This window comes from Canis lupus, chromosome 8 (assembly GCF_048164855.1).
Source record: "Canis lupus baileyi chromosome 8, mCanLup2.hap1, whole genome shotgun sequence".
Lineage (NCBI taxonomy): Eukaryota > Metazoa > Chordata > Mammalia > Carnivora > Canidae > Canis > Canis lupus.
The window spans coordinates 41,009,965-41,025,965 of NC_132845.1; the positions used below are offsets into that span (position 1 = coordinate 41,009,965).

At 53.0% G+C, this 16,001-nt stretch overlaps 2 protein-coding genes across 9 annotated transcripts in view; one reads left to right on the plus strand and one right to left on the minus strand.

Annotated features, from left to right (window-relative positions):
* ANKS3 (ankyrin repeat and sterile alpha motif domain containing 3) overlaps positions 1-2,483 on the minus strand; it is a 32,449-nt gene extending 29,966 nt beyond the window's left edge. For 3 of the 6 annotated variants that reach the window (XM_072835614.1, XM_072835611.1, XM_072835610.1), the window contains exon 1: positions 978-1,131. In XM_072835614.1, the coding sequence (XP_072691715.1) occupies positions 978-981 (4 nt within the window). In that variant the 5' untranslated portion in view covers positions 982-1,131. Of the gene's footprint in view, positions 1-977; positions 1,133-1,915; positions 2,142-2,261 lie in introns of those variants that run through there. The other 3 variants (XM_072835613.1, XM_072835612.1, XM_072835615.1) reach the window with 3 other exon arrangements.
* A 201-nt stretch (positions 2,484-2,684) lies between these two features.
* On the plus strand, positions 2,685-15,956 carry DNAAF8 (dynein axonemal assembly factor 8). Of its 3 annotated transcripts, none has more exons than XM_072835620.1 (9): positions 2,685-2,884; positions 5,271-5,444; positions 6,613-6,741; positions 8,652-9,149; positions 10,834-10,948; positions 12,469-12,607; positions 14,098-14,241; positions 14,575-14,682; positions 15,286-15,956. In XM_072835620.1, the coding sequence occupies exons 2-9, from the start codon at positions 5,289-5,291 to the stop codon at positions 15,569-15,571; spliced, it is 1,575 nt and encodes a 524-aa protein (XP_072691721.1). In that variant the 5' UTR covers positions 2,685-2,884; positions 5,271-5,288; the 3' UTR covers positions 15,572-15,956. The 3 variants fall into 3 exon arrangements, with proteins under 3 accessions (XP_072691721.1, XP_072691723.1, XP_072691722.1); XM_072835622.1 differs by having other exon boundaries at positions 2,686-2,851; XM_072835621.1 differs by lacking the exon at positions 2,685-2,884 and adding an exon at positions 3,303-3,546.
* The last annotated feature ends 45 nt before the right edge of the window (positions 15,957-16,001 follow it).

A 16,001-nucleotide genomic window follows, 5' to 3' on the forward strand; every position in this document is an offset into this window, starting at 1 on the left:
TCACTGGACCAAATCACTTCTTGGGTGTGGTGGGAAAGAACCCTGGACTTGGAGTTCTATCAAAATTTAGCTCTGCACAGGGATCCCTGGGTGGCTCAATGGTTTAGTGCCTGCCTTCGGCCCAGGGCATGATCCTGGAGTCCCAGGATCGAGTCCCACATCGGGGTCCTTGCAGGGAGCCTGCTTCTACCTCTGCCTCTGTCTCTGCCTCTCTCTCTCTGTCTCATTAATAAATAAAATCTTTTAAAAAAAAGAACCTCAAACACAATGTGCTAAACAGAAGCCAGACTCAAAGGCTACCCACTGTATGATTCCATTTATGTGACATTCCCGGAAAAAAAAAAAAAAAGTGAAGGGCAGGAGGACAGATGGGTGGTATCAGGGGTTAGGAATGGGGAAACCACAAAGGGACAGCAAAAGGGAATTTGGGGGTAATATACTTGTTCTGATTCTTGACTGGTGGGGTATGTTGACTTTGTATGTTAATTAAAACTCATAAATCCAAACACCAAATGAGTGAATTTTACTGTATAAAAATTCGAAACAAATAAATCTTGAAAAGAAAGTCCCATGGGCAGCCCGGGTGGCTCAGCGGTTTGGCGCCTGCCTTCGGCCCAGGGTGTGATCCTGGAGACCCGGGATCGAGTCCCATATCAGGCTCCCTGCATGGAGTCTGCTTCTCCCTCTGCCTGTGTCTCTGCCTCGCTCTCACTCTGTGTCTCTCATGAATAAATAAATGAAATAGAAAGAAAGAAAGAAAGAAAGAAAGAAAGAAAGAAAGAAAGAAAGAAAGAAAGAAAGAAAGAAAGAAAGGAAAGAAAAAAGAAAATAAAGAAAGAAGAAAGAAAAAAGAAAAGAAAAGAAAAGAAAAGAAAAGAAAAGAAAAGAAAAGAAAAGAAAAGAAAAGAAAAGAAAAGGAGGTCCCAGCACGGAAACTAGGATGTGATTGGTATTCAGCAAAGTAGGAATCCACCTACACATTCCTTGAAAGTGGACTCAGTGGTTGAGCGTCTGCCTTTGGGTCAGGGCGTGAGTCTCATATGGGCTCCTGGTGAGGGGCCTGCTTCTCCCTCTCTGCCTGTGTCTCTGCCTCTCTCTGTGTCTCTCATGAATAAATAAATAAAATATATATATATACTAATATATAAATATTATAATATTATATATATAATTTAATATATATATATTAAAGTAGGAAAGCGGGCAGGGATGGGGGGGGGGGATAGACTGGTAAATTCGTGCGATGATGGAACTTTCCCAGAGATGCAACAATCATGACAGCCCCTTATCCTGGGAAATCGAACCAAATTCATGCCAAGCCATTAGTCTATTAGAATATTTGGTCCATGAGCAACATGTGTCTCCTACTGTACTATGGGTGGAAAAGAACAAGGAAGCAAGAGTAGAAAAGAGAGAAATGGGGAAAATGAAGGTCACATCCATTCCCACGGCCCAAAGGTGCCCCAGCAGTTCACACGTGCCACTAGGATCTCAGTCTCTACTAAAAGAACGCTTCCAAGCCCCAGGTCACACAGCTGAGGTGGGCCTGTAGGAAACCAAGCTCAGAGCAAAGTTCTGCTTTCTGGTACCACCACCTGCCGACACGCACGGAGCCGGAGATCAACCAGCTTGCTCATTCTACAGGTGAGAAACTCCAACCTCAGGAGTCCTGGTCAGGAGATACAGGGTAAGAGCCCAAAGAGCCTGGGCGCTTCAGGGACCCTTTCGATACACCCTCCAAGCCTCCTATGGGCGTGTCCGTCCTCCGGGGTGGAGCCCACGAGGTCGCTCCCGTTATCCGAGGCCCAGGCGGCTGACAGCCTGCAGGGTGGCGATCACGACCAGACCGGCCCGAGGAGCACGGGCAGGGCGAACCCGCATGCCACCTCCCCCATCAGCGCGCCCCACGCCGCACCCTCAACGACCGGGTAGCTGCTCTGCGGAGAAGGCTTATGCTCGTCCGTAGGGCCGGATCCCCACGCAGGGGGCCGGGTTCCTTCAACCCAGACAAGCACGGGGAAGAGGTCTCTCGTTGCGGCGACCCGGGGACCCAGCCCGAGCCCCGACTGCTGCACCCACGTCGCCGGCCGCCCCCTTCCGGTAACCCCGCACCGCACGTGGCTTCGCCGTCCCCGCCGCGCGGCTGCGGAAGCGGAAGTGCGGCCAGAAGCCCCCGCGGCGAGCAAGCGGCCGGGCCCCGCAGGCGCGCGGCAGGGGGCGGCACCAGGTGGGCGGAGGGGGCCCGGCCGCCCCCGAGCTACCTCCGCTGGGCCCCGGGGCGCCGCCGCCGCCGCGCCGCCGCCGCCTTCGCACTCCCTCGGGACGGCCCGCTCGCCGCCACGCACGCCCGGGCTCCTTCCGCGCCGGCTGCCGCCGCAGCACCCGGACCCCGCGGCCCCGCTTCCGCCCCGGAAGTGGTTGCGGGAGGCGCGGAGCACGCCGGGACGCTCGCCGGGACGCTCGCCGGTCCGCGGGGCAGCTCCCGGCGCCGTGGAATTCTTCCGTCCCGCACCCGAGCCTTCCGGTCAGGTCGCCGGGCTCGCAGTGTGACGCCCGCGGCAGCCAATGAACAGGGCGAGTTCGCCCTACCCCGCCCCTCCGCTGGCCGGGGGAACCAATCCGGTCCCAGGAGAGGCAGGACGCGCCAAGTCGCGAAAGAGGAGCGGGGGGAGGGGGGGAAGTGCGGTTGGCAGCCCAGGAATCGAACTCTGCCGAGGGCGGGTATTCCAAAGGCGACCGCAGCCTCAGTAGTTGGGCCGCGGCACGAGGGGCGGACGCGACCGGAGGGACGCACTGGGAACTGTTTATAGCCCTGTCAGGACCGCGCAGAGAGGGGAGGCGGGGACCCGAGGTGAGCGGCCTCGGGCCTGCCGCGGCTGCGAAGGTACAGGTCGGGATTTGGGCAGGACGGCGGGAAACGGGGAGTGGGAGTGGGTGGGAAGACGCGCGACGTGTTCTGTTTCCCAGCTTTAAAATGTAAAACCCGGGATCCCTGGGTGGCGCAGCGGTTTGGCGCCTGCCTTTGGCCCAGGGCGCGATCCTGGAGACCAGGGATCGAATCCCACGTCGGGCTCCCGGTGCATGGAGCCTGCTTCTCCCTCTGCCTGTGTCTCTGCCTCTGTGTGTGTGTGTGTGTGACTATCATAAATAAAATTTTAAAAAATAAATAAATAAAATAAAATGTAAAACCCTGACGCGGGAGGCCTTTGGCGTCTCGTTGTCATAACGACGGGGCGCCCGCCCGGGGGCGGGGCCGGGGCGGGGCCAACGGGCTGCAGCCAAGAAACGGATGTGGAGGCGGCACCAGGATTCGGAGGAGGCTGGACCCGCTCCTGGGCTTAGCTCTAGGCGTGAACCCCCGGGCTGCTGGATGACCCTGCGCGATCTGGCCAGTTTTCACCGCTTATTCCAGCAACGGATACCTCCTTCCGCCAACAAGCTGGGCAGTTTTCAGCCTCTGAGCCACTATATGTGTTCTTCCTGCTGCCCCCAGTGCCTTTCCCTCCCTAGTTGCTCTGTCTGCCCAAAGAACCTAGAGTCTTTCTGGTAGTACCTGGTGCTTCTGTTGTCCCACAATCTGTCCCTCAGAGTCCCGTTTCTTTCTTTCTAAAAATCTTATTCATTCATTCATTCATTTTTTTTTAAGATTTTATTTATTTATTCATTAGAGACACAGAGAGAGGCAGAGTCACAGGCAGAGGGAGAAGCAGACTCCATGCAGGGAGCCTGATGTGGGACTCGATCACAGGACCTCGGGATCACACCCTGAGCCAAAGGCAGATGCTCAACCGCTGAGCCACCTGGGCGTCCCTATCTATTTATTCATGAGAGACACAGGGAGAGAGGCAGGAGGAGAGACAGAAGGAGAAGCAGGCTCCCTGTAGGGAGCCGGTCGTGGAACTCGATCCCAGGACCCTGGGATCACAACCTGAGAGCTAAAGGCAGACGCTCAACCACTGAGCCACCCACGTATCCCCCCCAGATGCTCAGCCACTGAGCCACCTAGGTTTCCCCGTTTCCAAAAAAAACCTCCCCTGATGTGTGTGTGAGGTGCCTCCCCACCCTGCTGTTCACAGTTCAGGGTTCACCAAGCTCCAGCTCCGGCTTCCAGGAGTGCAGAAGATGCAAGGACCCCACCACTCACATCTGTGGCTGCCACCCCGATGGGGGCCCTGACCTGGATTTAAAGACAGGCCAGGGGCACAGCAGCCTCTGGCGCTGCAAGGGATGTCCAGACACTGGCTCTCAAGTACCATCCTCCCACCTTCTTACCCCTGTCTTGACCCCTCAGGGACCAGGCCTTCTCCTGTTAGACTCTGGGACACAAAAGAGAGAGGGATCTGATTAAGCGCCCCGGGCATTAGGGATTAATCAAGTGGTGACCCCAAAAATATCTCCTGGGGACTCCAACATGTCTGTTCCTTTGTAAGGGGGCAGTAAAGTGTAGTCAGGTTTGAAATCTCCTCTTACTTTGATACAAATTCTATCTTTGTCTTTTACCAACAATATAACTTCTCTGAGTCTGTAAAATATAGATAATAGTATCTATGTTCTGTGGGATATAAAATTAACATAATCTACATATCATATATACATATTCTATTTATCATATACATATACCTACATATGTATATGTATTATTATATATCACTCTATATATCTACATATAGTTGACCATTGAACAACACAGGGGTTAGGATTGCCAACCCCCCACACTCTCAAAAATCCACATAGAACTTCTTTTAAGATCTTATTTTTAAGATTTTTAAGTAATCTCTATAATCTCTATATGGGGCTCAAATTTACAACCCTGAGATCAAGAGTCACATGCTCTACCAACTGAACAAGCCAGCACCCCTCTACATATAACTTTTGACTCCCCCCAAAACATTAGCTCATAGGCTACTATTGACCAAAAGCCTGATCAGTAACATAATTAGTCGATTAGCACATATTTTGTAAGTGTATTCTATATTGTATTCCCACATAAAGTTAGCTAGAGAAAAGAAAATCATGAGAGAAAATACATTTACAGTACTGAACTGTATTTGTCGAAAAAAAATGCACACAAGTGGACCGGTGTAGTTCAAACCTGTGTTGTTCAAGGGTCAGCTGTGTAGCTGTGGGCTCTGCCTGCACTGCACACACAGTCTGTTTTCACCCCCCATGATGTGGTAGGTGCTTCGAAAAGGCAGCCCTCTCCCCCTACCCAGCAGAGCTCTTGACCCTTGACCCCTGGGCCCTCTCATTTCGCCCTGTATCCCCTGCAGGGCTGCCTGGATGATGGCATGCTGAGAAGCATCCCCAGAGCCTGGGCCCCCATGGCATCCCAGGACAAAGATACGGAGTCCTCACCTCCCTGGGCCTCCCAGATAGGGCCTTGGGATGCCATCCTCGAGGCCGTCAGGGAGCAGCTCCCATCTCTGGACTCAGATTCCTCCTTGGTAAGCAAGCACCTTCTTCCTATGTCTTCCTGGGCCCCGACTGCCCTTTCTTCCCATAGCAACATGATGCTGACCCAAGAACAGTTTTGGAGCTTGTCAGCTTCTGTGTTGGTCATAATCTCAGTCTTTGTTCTCTGAATACATTTACTGGTACTCAGCATCCTCACAGGCCATTTCAGTGACCCCAAACCATGACTAGAGAATTCCTCTAAGAGCTTATCATGATGCATCGAAATGGTAGCGTGCATTCATTGAACAAACATTTAAGGAGCCTACTTTGCTTCTTCAAGAACAAGAAGCCCTTTGTAACGTTACAGACCTGGGAGTCCCCACCTCACTATGATGGTAATTGTGTTTCTAGTTTCTAACATTGAACACCCAACGGAGAATACTGGGTGACAAAAGTGACTCTGAATTCAGCCTTTAATGCATGCAGCAGGGTCTCCACATGGTGGATGCTGGGGACTTCACTGCGCCCCTACTGATGGTGAAAGGTAAACAAGGCACAGGCAGGAGCTCCTTAGTAGCAGGTGCCACACAACACAGGTTGCAACCAGGCATTTAAGCAAAGCGCAAGGGGGATAGACGGAAGCCTGTTGGATTTGGGTGCTACCTGGGATACCTGCAAAGATCAACACAGCACAGGTGCCTGGGCCTCGGGTATCTTCCAGTGCTCGGCAAGGCTAACAGAGTGGATAACGTGACCCTAACACCCTGTCATGTCTCCATTTGCTCTCACCTCCAGATATCCTCGTGGTGAGCTGAGGACTCCAAGTGTCCCCTCTCCCCTTAGAGATACCAAGTTTCTGTGTCATTTACGCGTTGGCTAAAAGTTGTAGGGTGGAGCGAAAGCTGGGCTCTTCTTTCAGCTACCTCCTCGCTGCCCTGTTCATTCAATGCCGGGCATTAACTGAGCACCTGGTGTATGCAAAGTCTTCAGGGGCGGCGGGTGTACGCAGAACTGGGAGCCCTGGATCTCCCCTTCACAAGGCTGTAGGGCCGAGTCCTTTCCTAAATCAGTGGCAGGAACCAGCCAGGGTGAAGGCCCCTGGGAGAAAGCTGATCTCCCCAGATGACTCCAGAGCCACAGGGCAAGGGCAGGTGGATCCTGAAGCCCTTGGCTCTGCCTGCTGCCCTGTAATCCCAAAGTCCTCTTGTTTGTCCACAGTCAGACTGCGGGACAGAGGAGCTGTTCATCTTCCAGCGAGATCAAACTGCCCTGATCCCAGACTTGTCAGAGGAGCTGACTGAGGACCCTGCCAGGGCCTGGCTTGCTGCGGTCGATGGGTCTCCTGAGGTCTGTAGGGAGCAGGCTCTGGGGACTCTGGGCAGACTGGGGTATGGGTATGGGTGTCTATGCTCACTGGACCCTAACCGCAGTGGGGGGCAAAGAGGTTAAAAGCCCAGAATTCCCTAAAATTTTATTGATTTAATAAGGGTGACAGTGGGGATTCAGAGGTAAGAAGGTACTCCTAGCTTAAGAGATGAGGTGAACACAAGAAACAATTAGAAAACACCACAGCGCATTCTGTAACTAAGCATCATAGTCTAGTTAGTTTTTGCCAACCATCAGGGCAAATTTTCCATCTTCTTCTATTCGCATTTCCCAGAGACCAAAAATTCTATCTAAAATTAATAGTTTGATGCTTAAAATTAATTGCTGCTTTTATAAATAGAACCCATTAATAGGCTTTCATCACTGGGCAGGTCCCATCTGGTTAGGCCTGTTGGGCTCTTCTTAAAAGCTCCAGGAGACTAGCTTGGCTCCTTTGTGACTCTTATGACTAACTAGGGTCACTCATTAACCAGGGGAATGGCGCATGTCAAAGACCAAGCCAGCCAGACAAAGCAGTGAAAGCAGACTTTATTCCCTAACAGCTGACAGCAGGGGACAGAGCTGAGCTCCGGTTTGTGCCGAGCTGACTGGGGTTTTACAGGGAGGAGGAGGGAGGGGGAGAGCAGGGCACACTAGAGTCAGAATCGTGAAGATCACAAAGAGCCGGTCAGCGTGGGTGGGACTGGGCCAGGTGTGTCCACCCGCAGGTATGGAAGTCAGGAGAAGGGAGACAGAGGCTGGGTGCTTCCTGATGGGAACATTCCAAAGGAATGGCTCCCAGGCCCCCCACAGATGCTTCTGGGCTGTAAGACACATGCTTACAATAATAAACCCTTTTCTGTAAATGCTCTAAGAAAGGGAGGTCAGGTGTTGGCTGGAAGAGACCCTAAATTCTCCTGCAGCATTGCGCTTCCCTGATCGGGCAGGCATTTCAGTGGGGGCTGGGGTCCTCCTAGCCGCCTGCTGCTGGAGGCCTTTGTAGAGTCTGGTCCAGTCTCTTAGTGCTGGTTTGGACAGAGTGGTTATGTGCCAAGCAGCCTGCACTTCTCAGTGGAAGCATGGATGCAGAGTCGTCTTACAGAACCAGTCAGGGCATGCCTCCCACCCATCACCATGACAGACATCACCTGCTCACTCAGCCATCCTAAAGTATAACCCCAAACAGAAATTCCAAGGGCTGCCGAGAGCTCTGGTTAGTTTGGGAGCAGCGATGTCCACACAACTTCATCTTGTGTTTTCTTCATTTCTACAATTACCTCAGCAACTCTTCTGGAGGATTTTTTTCCCCCCGTCTGGGACAGGAAAGCCTGCACCAACTCATGAGGGCAGAGACTGTGGGCTTGCTCTGGAGTCAAAGGTCCTGGCTTTCTTCTTGTCACCCCTCAATAGCCATGTGGCCTATTCGCAATGGCCAAAATGTAGAAACAACCCAAATGTCCACAACACACAAAATGGACCAACAAAATGTGCTCTATCCATACATTGGAACACCATGCAGTCCATGAAAGGGAATCAAGTACTGACACATGTTACAACCTCAGTGGACCTTAGGAACACGAAGCTAATAAGGACACAAAAGGACAGACAGTGTAGGATTCCACTCATGGAAGATCTAGAATAGGCAAATCCATAGAGACAAAGTAGACAGTGGTTACTAAGGGCTGGGGCGTGGGAAGGTACAGTCTCTTTGGGGTGATAAAAAAGCTTTGAAAATAGAAGGGTGATGGTTACACATTAGGAATGCACTTAGTGCCACTGTAGGATTTACAAGGGGCAAAAATAGCAAGTTTTATGTTACATATTTTACCACACACATAAAAATTCCCTAAAGTAAGGTTTGGAGGATGCTGAAGACACCTGTTTTCCCACAGCCAGGCGTGGTACCCGCGGGATTCACTCCAGAACCCCAGAGGCAGTGGGGCACAAGGACAAAGGCTTCTGTGTCCCTACAAGGCGGGGATCCTGGAGGGCCTGTGGAGAGCTGTGAGGAGGCCAGTTCCCTTCTTCGAATGCCTGAGGACACCCCCATGTGGCGGGAAGGCAACCAGGGGGCCCAGAGTCATCCCTGGGGGCCCCAGGAAGAAGCCACCTTCTCTCCCTGGGAAGGCAACCTGAAAACAGAGCCCCCCAGCGCTGCCTCACGGGCCTGTTGGGGTGCAGACTCCGTAGGCCGCAGAGCCCTCCGTAAGGAGAGAAGGAAGATGATTGAGAAGGACATACTCTATAAAGTTACCCGGGATGCCCGGGACTCAGCCTGCAGTGGCCAAAGTCAAGTGCAGGGGGCATCCTGTACCTCGCCAGCAGCAGGTCTGAGACCAGAAACGCCCCCAGAGGGGTCTCGGGAAGGACCTCCAGTGCTCTCCCTCAAGGTAGGCATCCTCCCTGGCCTGAGCTTCCTCCAGGAAGCTGGAGGAAGTGGCCATGAGCTCATCCTCCACAGGCCAACCTGAGGCCCACCCTCTACACCTGTCCCAGTCTATGGGCTGCTGTGCCAAACTCTCATAGACTAGGGGCGCTTAAACCCCAGAAATCATCTCTCACGGTTCTAGAGACTGGGGGAGTCCCAAGACCACAACGCCCAGCACATTCGATGTCCAGTGAGAGCCTCTCTCCAGGTTCATAGACAGCATCTTTGGCCGTGGCCTCGGTGGAAGGCTCTGGGTCTCTGATAAGAGCTCCACCTTCCTGACCTACTGATCACCTCACGGCGGCCCCACTTCCAAAACACCATTACACTGTGAGTTTTGGAGGGACACAGTCTATAGCAATGACCTAGGCCCCTAGGTTCCAGGTCCCCCAGCGGCTGGTCATGCCTGTCTGCCTGTCCCAGGGTGGGTGTGGTCCCAGCAGACAGACCATCCTCAGGTAAAGGTAACAAGAACAAGGAAGAGCAAAGAGACTCCAGACTTCTTTAAAAAAAAAAAGAAAGAAAGAAAGAAAGAAAAGTAAAGAACACTAATCTGAAGCATGCTTATAAAGACAGACGACCACATATAAGATCTAGAACAAATTTTGTTAAAACAGATAGTGTGAGCACCCGTTAACACTGTTTAGCTCATTAATGAGGGAACCAGCAGTATGATAAAGCCAGTTCAAAGAGACTATGGAAAACTGGGATTTTGTAAAACACTGGGGAGAAAGAAAGGGATGCTGAGATAAAATTGCACATTAAGTACACAATTGGTCCACATCCTGCAAGTCAACAAAGCCATTTGTTACCTCTGGAGTTATCTCTACGGGACAGAGAAAACCACCGCACGTGTTCTCAGTTTTACAAAGTCCTACCATGGGTGGACCCTGGCCAACCCTAGAAACCAAATTACCGCTCCCCACCCCAGGGAGGTGGGCTCATCAGAAAAGCTCCAGCATGACATCTAAACTTTGTACAATTCTTTTTTGCCTTATTTGCAAATTTTGATGATTTTCTTAACAACTTAGAGAAAACTGGCATCACGTTGTGCGTGAAGGTCATTTTCCCCAATTTCATTCTTACCAATTGCTGCTTAAATAAGACATTCTATCCTGTTTGGCCTGAGGCACTTGTTTTCACTCACCTCTAGGGCTGCAAGGAGCTGCAGGAGAGTCCACAAGCTCCTAATTCACTTCCTCCCTCCTCTCATCACACCCAGGCGCCTCCAGCGCTCTCTTACAAGTCCTCCCATGATAGGGTGATAGGGCCAGTGATAGGGGCCGGCCCAGAACAATCAGTTCCTTAAGAGAGCAACACGTTGAAGCTTCCCACGACTTTAAACCTGTATGGGCCTAGAGAGCTTTAAGAAAACACCGGGTTTCCAGGCCAAACAGCATTTGTGCCAAAAACAAAAGTATTGCTCAAAAAAGGCATAGGAAGGAGACGGCAGGAGGTGCTGTGCCCCTCTCCCCCACTGTGACGGAGGTGTGGGAGAGAGTGCCCAGGTGGGCAGGCACCCAGTCCCTGACTTCTAACCCGCGACAACCCACGATGGCCTCCATTGGTCGCGGCAGCTGTGGAATCGGGCACTCCCACCGCCAGGCCCTGCGGCTGCCTCGTAATCACTGCTTTAATTATTTCAGGAACTTGAAGAGTGGGATTTGGATCACATCCTTCAGAGTCTGGCAGGGCGAGAAGGCGACAGGGGAGATCGCGCACCCGGAGCCACGTGGTGGGCAGCTGACCGCCTGGGCCGAGGTCTGACCTTGAACGCCAGGCCCCAAGTGCATCCCCACAAGCAGCTCCTTCTAGGCCCTCTCAATAAAATAAGGACAGCCCTGGAGCCCACCACATCCTCTCTGCTGCTCAGCCCTCACGCCCCCGAACACACCAGTGCCAGTCTGCGGAAACTTCCATCCATCCATTCATTCATTCATTCACTCATTCGCTCATTATATATATGACCCCCTACGAGGAAGTGGACAAGGCTCTGAGGCTCTGGGGATATGAGAGGGACCTTCAGGCAGGTCCCGACCTTTGAGTGACACCTTTCCCTCCTGCCCACCTCCTTGGGCCTTCCTCTGTGACTGGTGCTCCTTCAGCCAGCCCGAAGCACAGCCGCTTCTACCCCCTCCCCATTTAAAAGAAAGCCAAGGCTGGGATTACTGGCTGCATTCTGACCTTGCTCTGGGCAGTTCTGTAAATAAAAGGAAAGCTCCTCCTCCCCTCTCCAGCCACAAAGGTAAGTGGAGGCTGGCCTGATGCAAAGAGCAGCGTTTGGGGTTCCAGCCTCCAATTCCAGAGCGCACCCCCCCCCTCCCGCCGCCTGGCTGACCGGCCCTGGTGCTGTTTCAGCAGGGGTTTGTACTCTAACGCCTTACAGCGTGTGGAGAAACCATCCCTCCTCCAGGCAGGGCCTGCCCTACCTGCTTAGCTTACTTACCCCAGTGGATAAAGCTGGGTACTCCAGGACGTTCCTTATGGCACGGTTTACGATTGGGGAGATTTGGGAATGACCCAGATTCAATATTCAACAGGAGTCAGGCTCAGTCGGCTACACCACAGAAGGCTCTCAAGCTCAGTGAAGTGAATCTATGTGTATTGACACAGAAAGACAATCTGTTCAGTGAAAAAAAAAATCTATAGAGGATAATCTTGCTGCTTTTTTTTTCTTTAAGTGAACACACAACTTTTTATTCTTATTTATTTATTCATGAGACACAGAGAGAGGGGGTGGGAGGCAGAGACACAGGCAGAGGGAGAAGCAGCCTCCATGCAGGGAGCCTGACCTGGGACTCGATCCCAGGTCCCCAGGATCAGGCCCTGGGCTGAAGGCAGCGCAGAACTGTTCATTGTGGTTCCCTCCGCCGCGTGGGACTTGGGGTGAGGAAGTGAGGTAAAGGAGCGAGAACGGGGATCCCTGGGTGGCTCAGTGGTTTAGCGCCTGCCTTTGGCCCAGGGCGCAATCCTGGAGTCCCAGGATGGAGTCCCGTGTTGGGCTCCTGGCATGGAGCCTGCTTCTCCCTCCTCTTGTGTCTCTGCCTCTCTCTCTCTCTCTCTCTCTCTCATAAATAAAAATAAATCTTTAAAAAAAGTGATTTGTGTAAACACATTTCTTTAAAAAAAAAAAAAAAAGGAGCGGGAGGGCTGTGAGTGGCAGGGGGCGCACGGCGAGCTATAGCCACACGAGGGAGCCTGAGGGGCCCTAAGGCTCAGACCGCTGTAAGCAAACAGCGGGTGTCCCCACTAAGCAGCCTCCCCGCCATCTCTCCCATCAGACCGCATCCAGCCCAACACCCAGGACAGACTCATGGACCAGCTCACCCTTCTGTGTGCCGCACAGTCCAGAGGCGCTTCTGCCTGGAAGGTGCCCGCTGATGCGCCCCAGGACACCAAGCCGCAGGAGGCCGGCAGCAGGTGAGACTCCTGTCCTCTCTGTGGAACTGGTCGGGGCCGCTAGGCTCAGGTCCGCTCTGGGTGGGGCGCTCGATGTCTGTTTCTCATTTCACCTCAAGACTCTGATTGGGCGGCTGCTGCTATTCTCTCCATTGTATAGATGGGGAAACTGAGGCTCAGGTAGACTTACCCAGGCCTTACACGGCAGAGCTGGGACTCAAGCCCCAAAGCACCTGCTCTTTGCACACCCCATGGGGACCCTTCCTTTTCCATCTACTGGCGTCCTGGAGCAGGGCCCTGCCCCCCTGGTGGCTGTTAATGAGGCCAACCCTGCTGTCTGGCCCGAGCCAGCCAATCAGAGCCTTTCTCTGAGAATTTCCAATCTCCCCACCTCTGGAAGGGAGTGGAAGGCAAGAAAGGCCCCAGCTGTAGTGAGAAAGACAGGCTGGAGGAGCAGAGGTGGGCACAGGGCACTGGGATCCCTTAAAACCTAGTTTCCCACACTTTGGTTGTTCCACTCGTTTCTAGGAATCTGAGAGCCAATGAATGGGCTTCTGTTCCCGCCGACCCAGTGACCAACAGAAATATCTAGGGTGCCTGGGTGGCTCAGGTGGTTGGGCAACCAGCGCTTAGTTTCGGCTCAGGTCATGATTTTGGGTTCCACACTTGGGAGTACGCTGCCTTCTCCCTCTCCTTCTCCCCTTGCCCCACTCCCTACTCCCCCTTATACCCTGTCTCTCCCTCAAATAAGTCTTTAAAAAAAGCGACATCTAGACCCATACTGTTCAATTGATGGCCACTGGCTGGCCACCCATGGCTACTGAATGCTTGAAACATAGCTGATGCAACTGAGGAAATGAATTTTTTAATTTATTTTTATTTTATTAAAAAAATGTAAGACCTTTATTTGAGAGCACACACAAGTGGGAGGAGAGGCAGAGGCAGAGGGAGAAGCAGGCCCCCCATTGAGCATGAAGCCCAATGCAGGCTCTATCCCAGGACCCCGAGATCATGACCTGAGCTGAAGGCAGATGCTTAACCGACTGAGCCACCCAGGCGCCCCTAAAATTCATTTTTATTTTTTATTTTTAAGATTTTACTTATTTATTCATGAGACACACACACACACACACAGGCAGAGGGAGAAGCAGGCTCCATGCAGGGAGCCCAATGTGGGACTCCATCCCAGGACCAGGATCATGCCCTGGGCTGAAGGTGGACGCTCAACTGCTGAGCCACCCAGGCATTCCTAAAATTTATTTTAAAATAAAATATAATTTTAATTAGCTTATAAGTAAATTTAAATAGTTGCTTGTGGCTAGTGGCCACCACCCTGGGAAGCACAGCTCTAGAACATTTCAATCCCCACCAGATAGTTCTGATGGACGGTGCTGGTACTCTGGAGGGCTGTTCTGAAGAGCCCAAGAACAGGTGCTCCTACAGGCCCTAGCTCAGGTCACACCGGGTAATTACCCAGAAGTGACTCAGAAAGCCTTACTCTCTCATCTCAGATCTGCTCCGATGGAACCGGGCTTCCAGGCTGAGCTGGGCCTGACACTGGCCAAGGGCACACATCCAAGGAGCCCAGCAGAGCCTCCTACCATCTTCATCGATCTGCGGCCCTCAGAGCCATCAGACGTCGGGGCCTTGGAAAGGTACTAGGAGTGGTGACAGCCCTGCTTTGCAGTGGTCACCTTGGCCTCAGGAGGAGCAGGGGCATGGACAGGTGGGAGTAAGGCCAGTGTGGGCCGGTCCCAGGGCACCGCTCAGTGGAGAAGTACTTTAGGCCAGGAGCTGAGCCTGGCCAACAATCCCACTGGGTCCCTCCAGCAGGCTCTCCCTGCAGGTAGGGAAGAACCCAGGTGGAACTCTAAGCAAACAGAGTGGGGACTTGGGTACATTGCCCTGGGGTATGTCCCTCCACTTGGCAGGAAGTCCCAGTGGCCTTGTGTCAACATCCCGTGAAGCCAGCTTTCCTCTTCCCTCAGCCCCAGCTCTAGTTCCTCTGACAGCGAGGAAGAGGAAGAGGACACAGAAGCTCTCAGAGACCAGCGGGGCCCAGCCGAGCGGGAGTGTCCTTCCTCCCGAGGGTTACGGTAAGCACCAAGGGGCTCCCACCACCCGGGGACGTCCCATCTCTGCTTTCCACAGCAAGGCCTCAGCCGGACACATTTAACATTTGTGTTTCATTTCTGTCTGACCCACAGGGGGCCAGCACGTGTGGGCCTAGGAGTGGTCCGGGAGGTGGCCCGTGGTACTCCACCTGGGGCCCAGCCTGGATGGCTGTCCTCCCAACACACCAAGGACACCTTAGTTCGCTCCTGAGAGGGGATTAGTCCTTGCCTTCTGAAAAACAGTTCCCCAAATTGATTTGCTCCCTACTAATGATAGCATTGGAAGTGAAGCGATGTCGGGATCGGGTAGTGATGGTTGTTGGCTAGAGATGAAAGGCCTGGGTGAGGTAGGAAGTGCAGTGTCACATTCAGAGAAGGCCCGCTCCCCACCATGCAGAGGCCCCCACTTTGCTCCTAGAAGCCTTCAACATGCTGACATGCCCTCAGCACAAGCTGAGAGGCCTAAATCTCTCCCTTACTGTCTTGAGAACCAGGGAACACACTTCTGGAAGCGCTCTGGCCTCCTCGCGTTGGGAGGTCTGGCTCCACTTGGTGTTGGCTGAGGTGGTTTCTCTTGTGTCACAGGGACTGTACCAGAAAAAGTCAGCTTCTCCAACAGCTCAGGGAATTTCGGAAGGGGACAGCTCAGCCCAATTTGCCTACTGCTGCGGGTCCCGGTAGCCAGAAGGCTCAGATACCTGAAGATCCAGCCACCTCCAGAACCAAGAGGAAGCCACATGTACCACCGTGGGCTGAGAAGCAGAGCACCCAGGCCACATGCCCAGGGGGCAGTCCCAGGGTGCTAGGGGACGACGCTCTTGGGCCAGGGACAGCCAGGGAGACCCTGGTGCCTCCCCTGGGCCAACTGTAGCTGCCTCCAGGACTGGGATCTGAGGAGCTGGGCAGGATCACTCCACTCTCCATCCACATGCCCAGGCCCCTGGCTCTCCCTCGTTCCCACGGAAGAAGCACCAGAAGGTGCTTCTGCAGCACAGGGACCTTCGGGCTGGGGGTCAGGTCATTCTGTGCATTTAGAGCAAGAAGGCCAGAACACAGCTGTGCACAGACCATGACGACAGCTCCTCTGAAAGTGCCGGGAAGCAGACCCCACGGAGACCGTGGTCTATGCTGACACACCAGGGCTGCCGGCGCTTGCCTCTCCTGCGTCCGCATTCTCCTCTTTCGTGTGCATCTGGTATTGCCATCATGCAAGGTCTTTTTCAAAACTAAAACTTAAGTAAAACATATTTAGAGAATCTCAGGGTTTAAAGGATCTTGGAGAACTGAGCCTCATCTTCTGG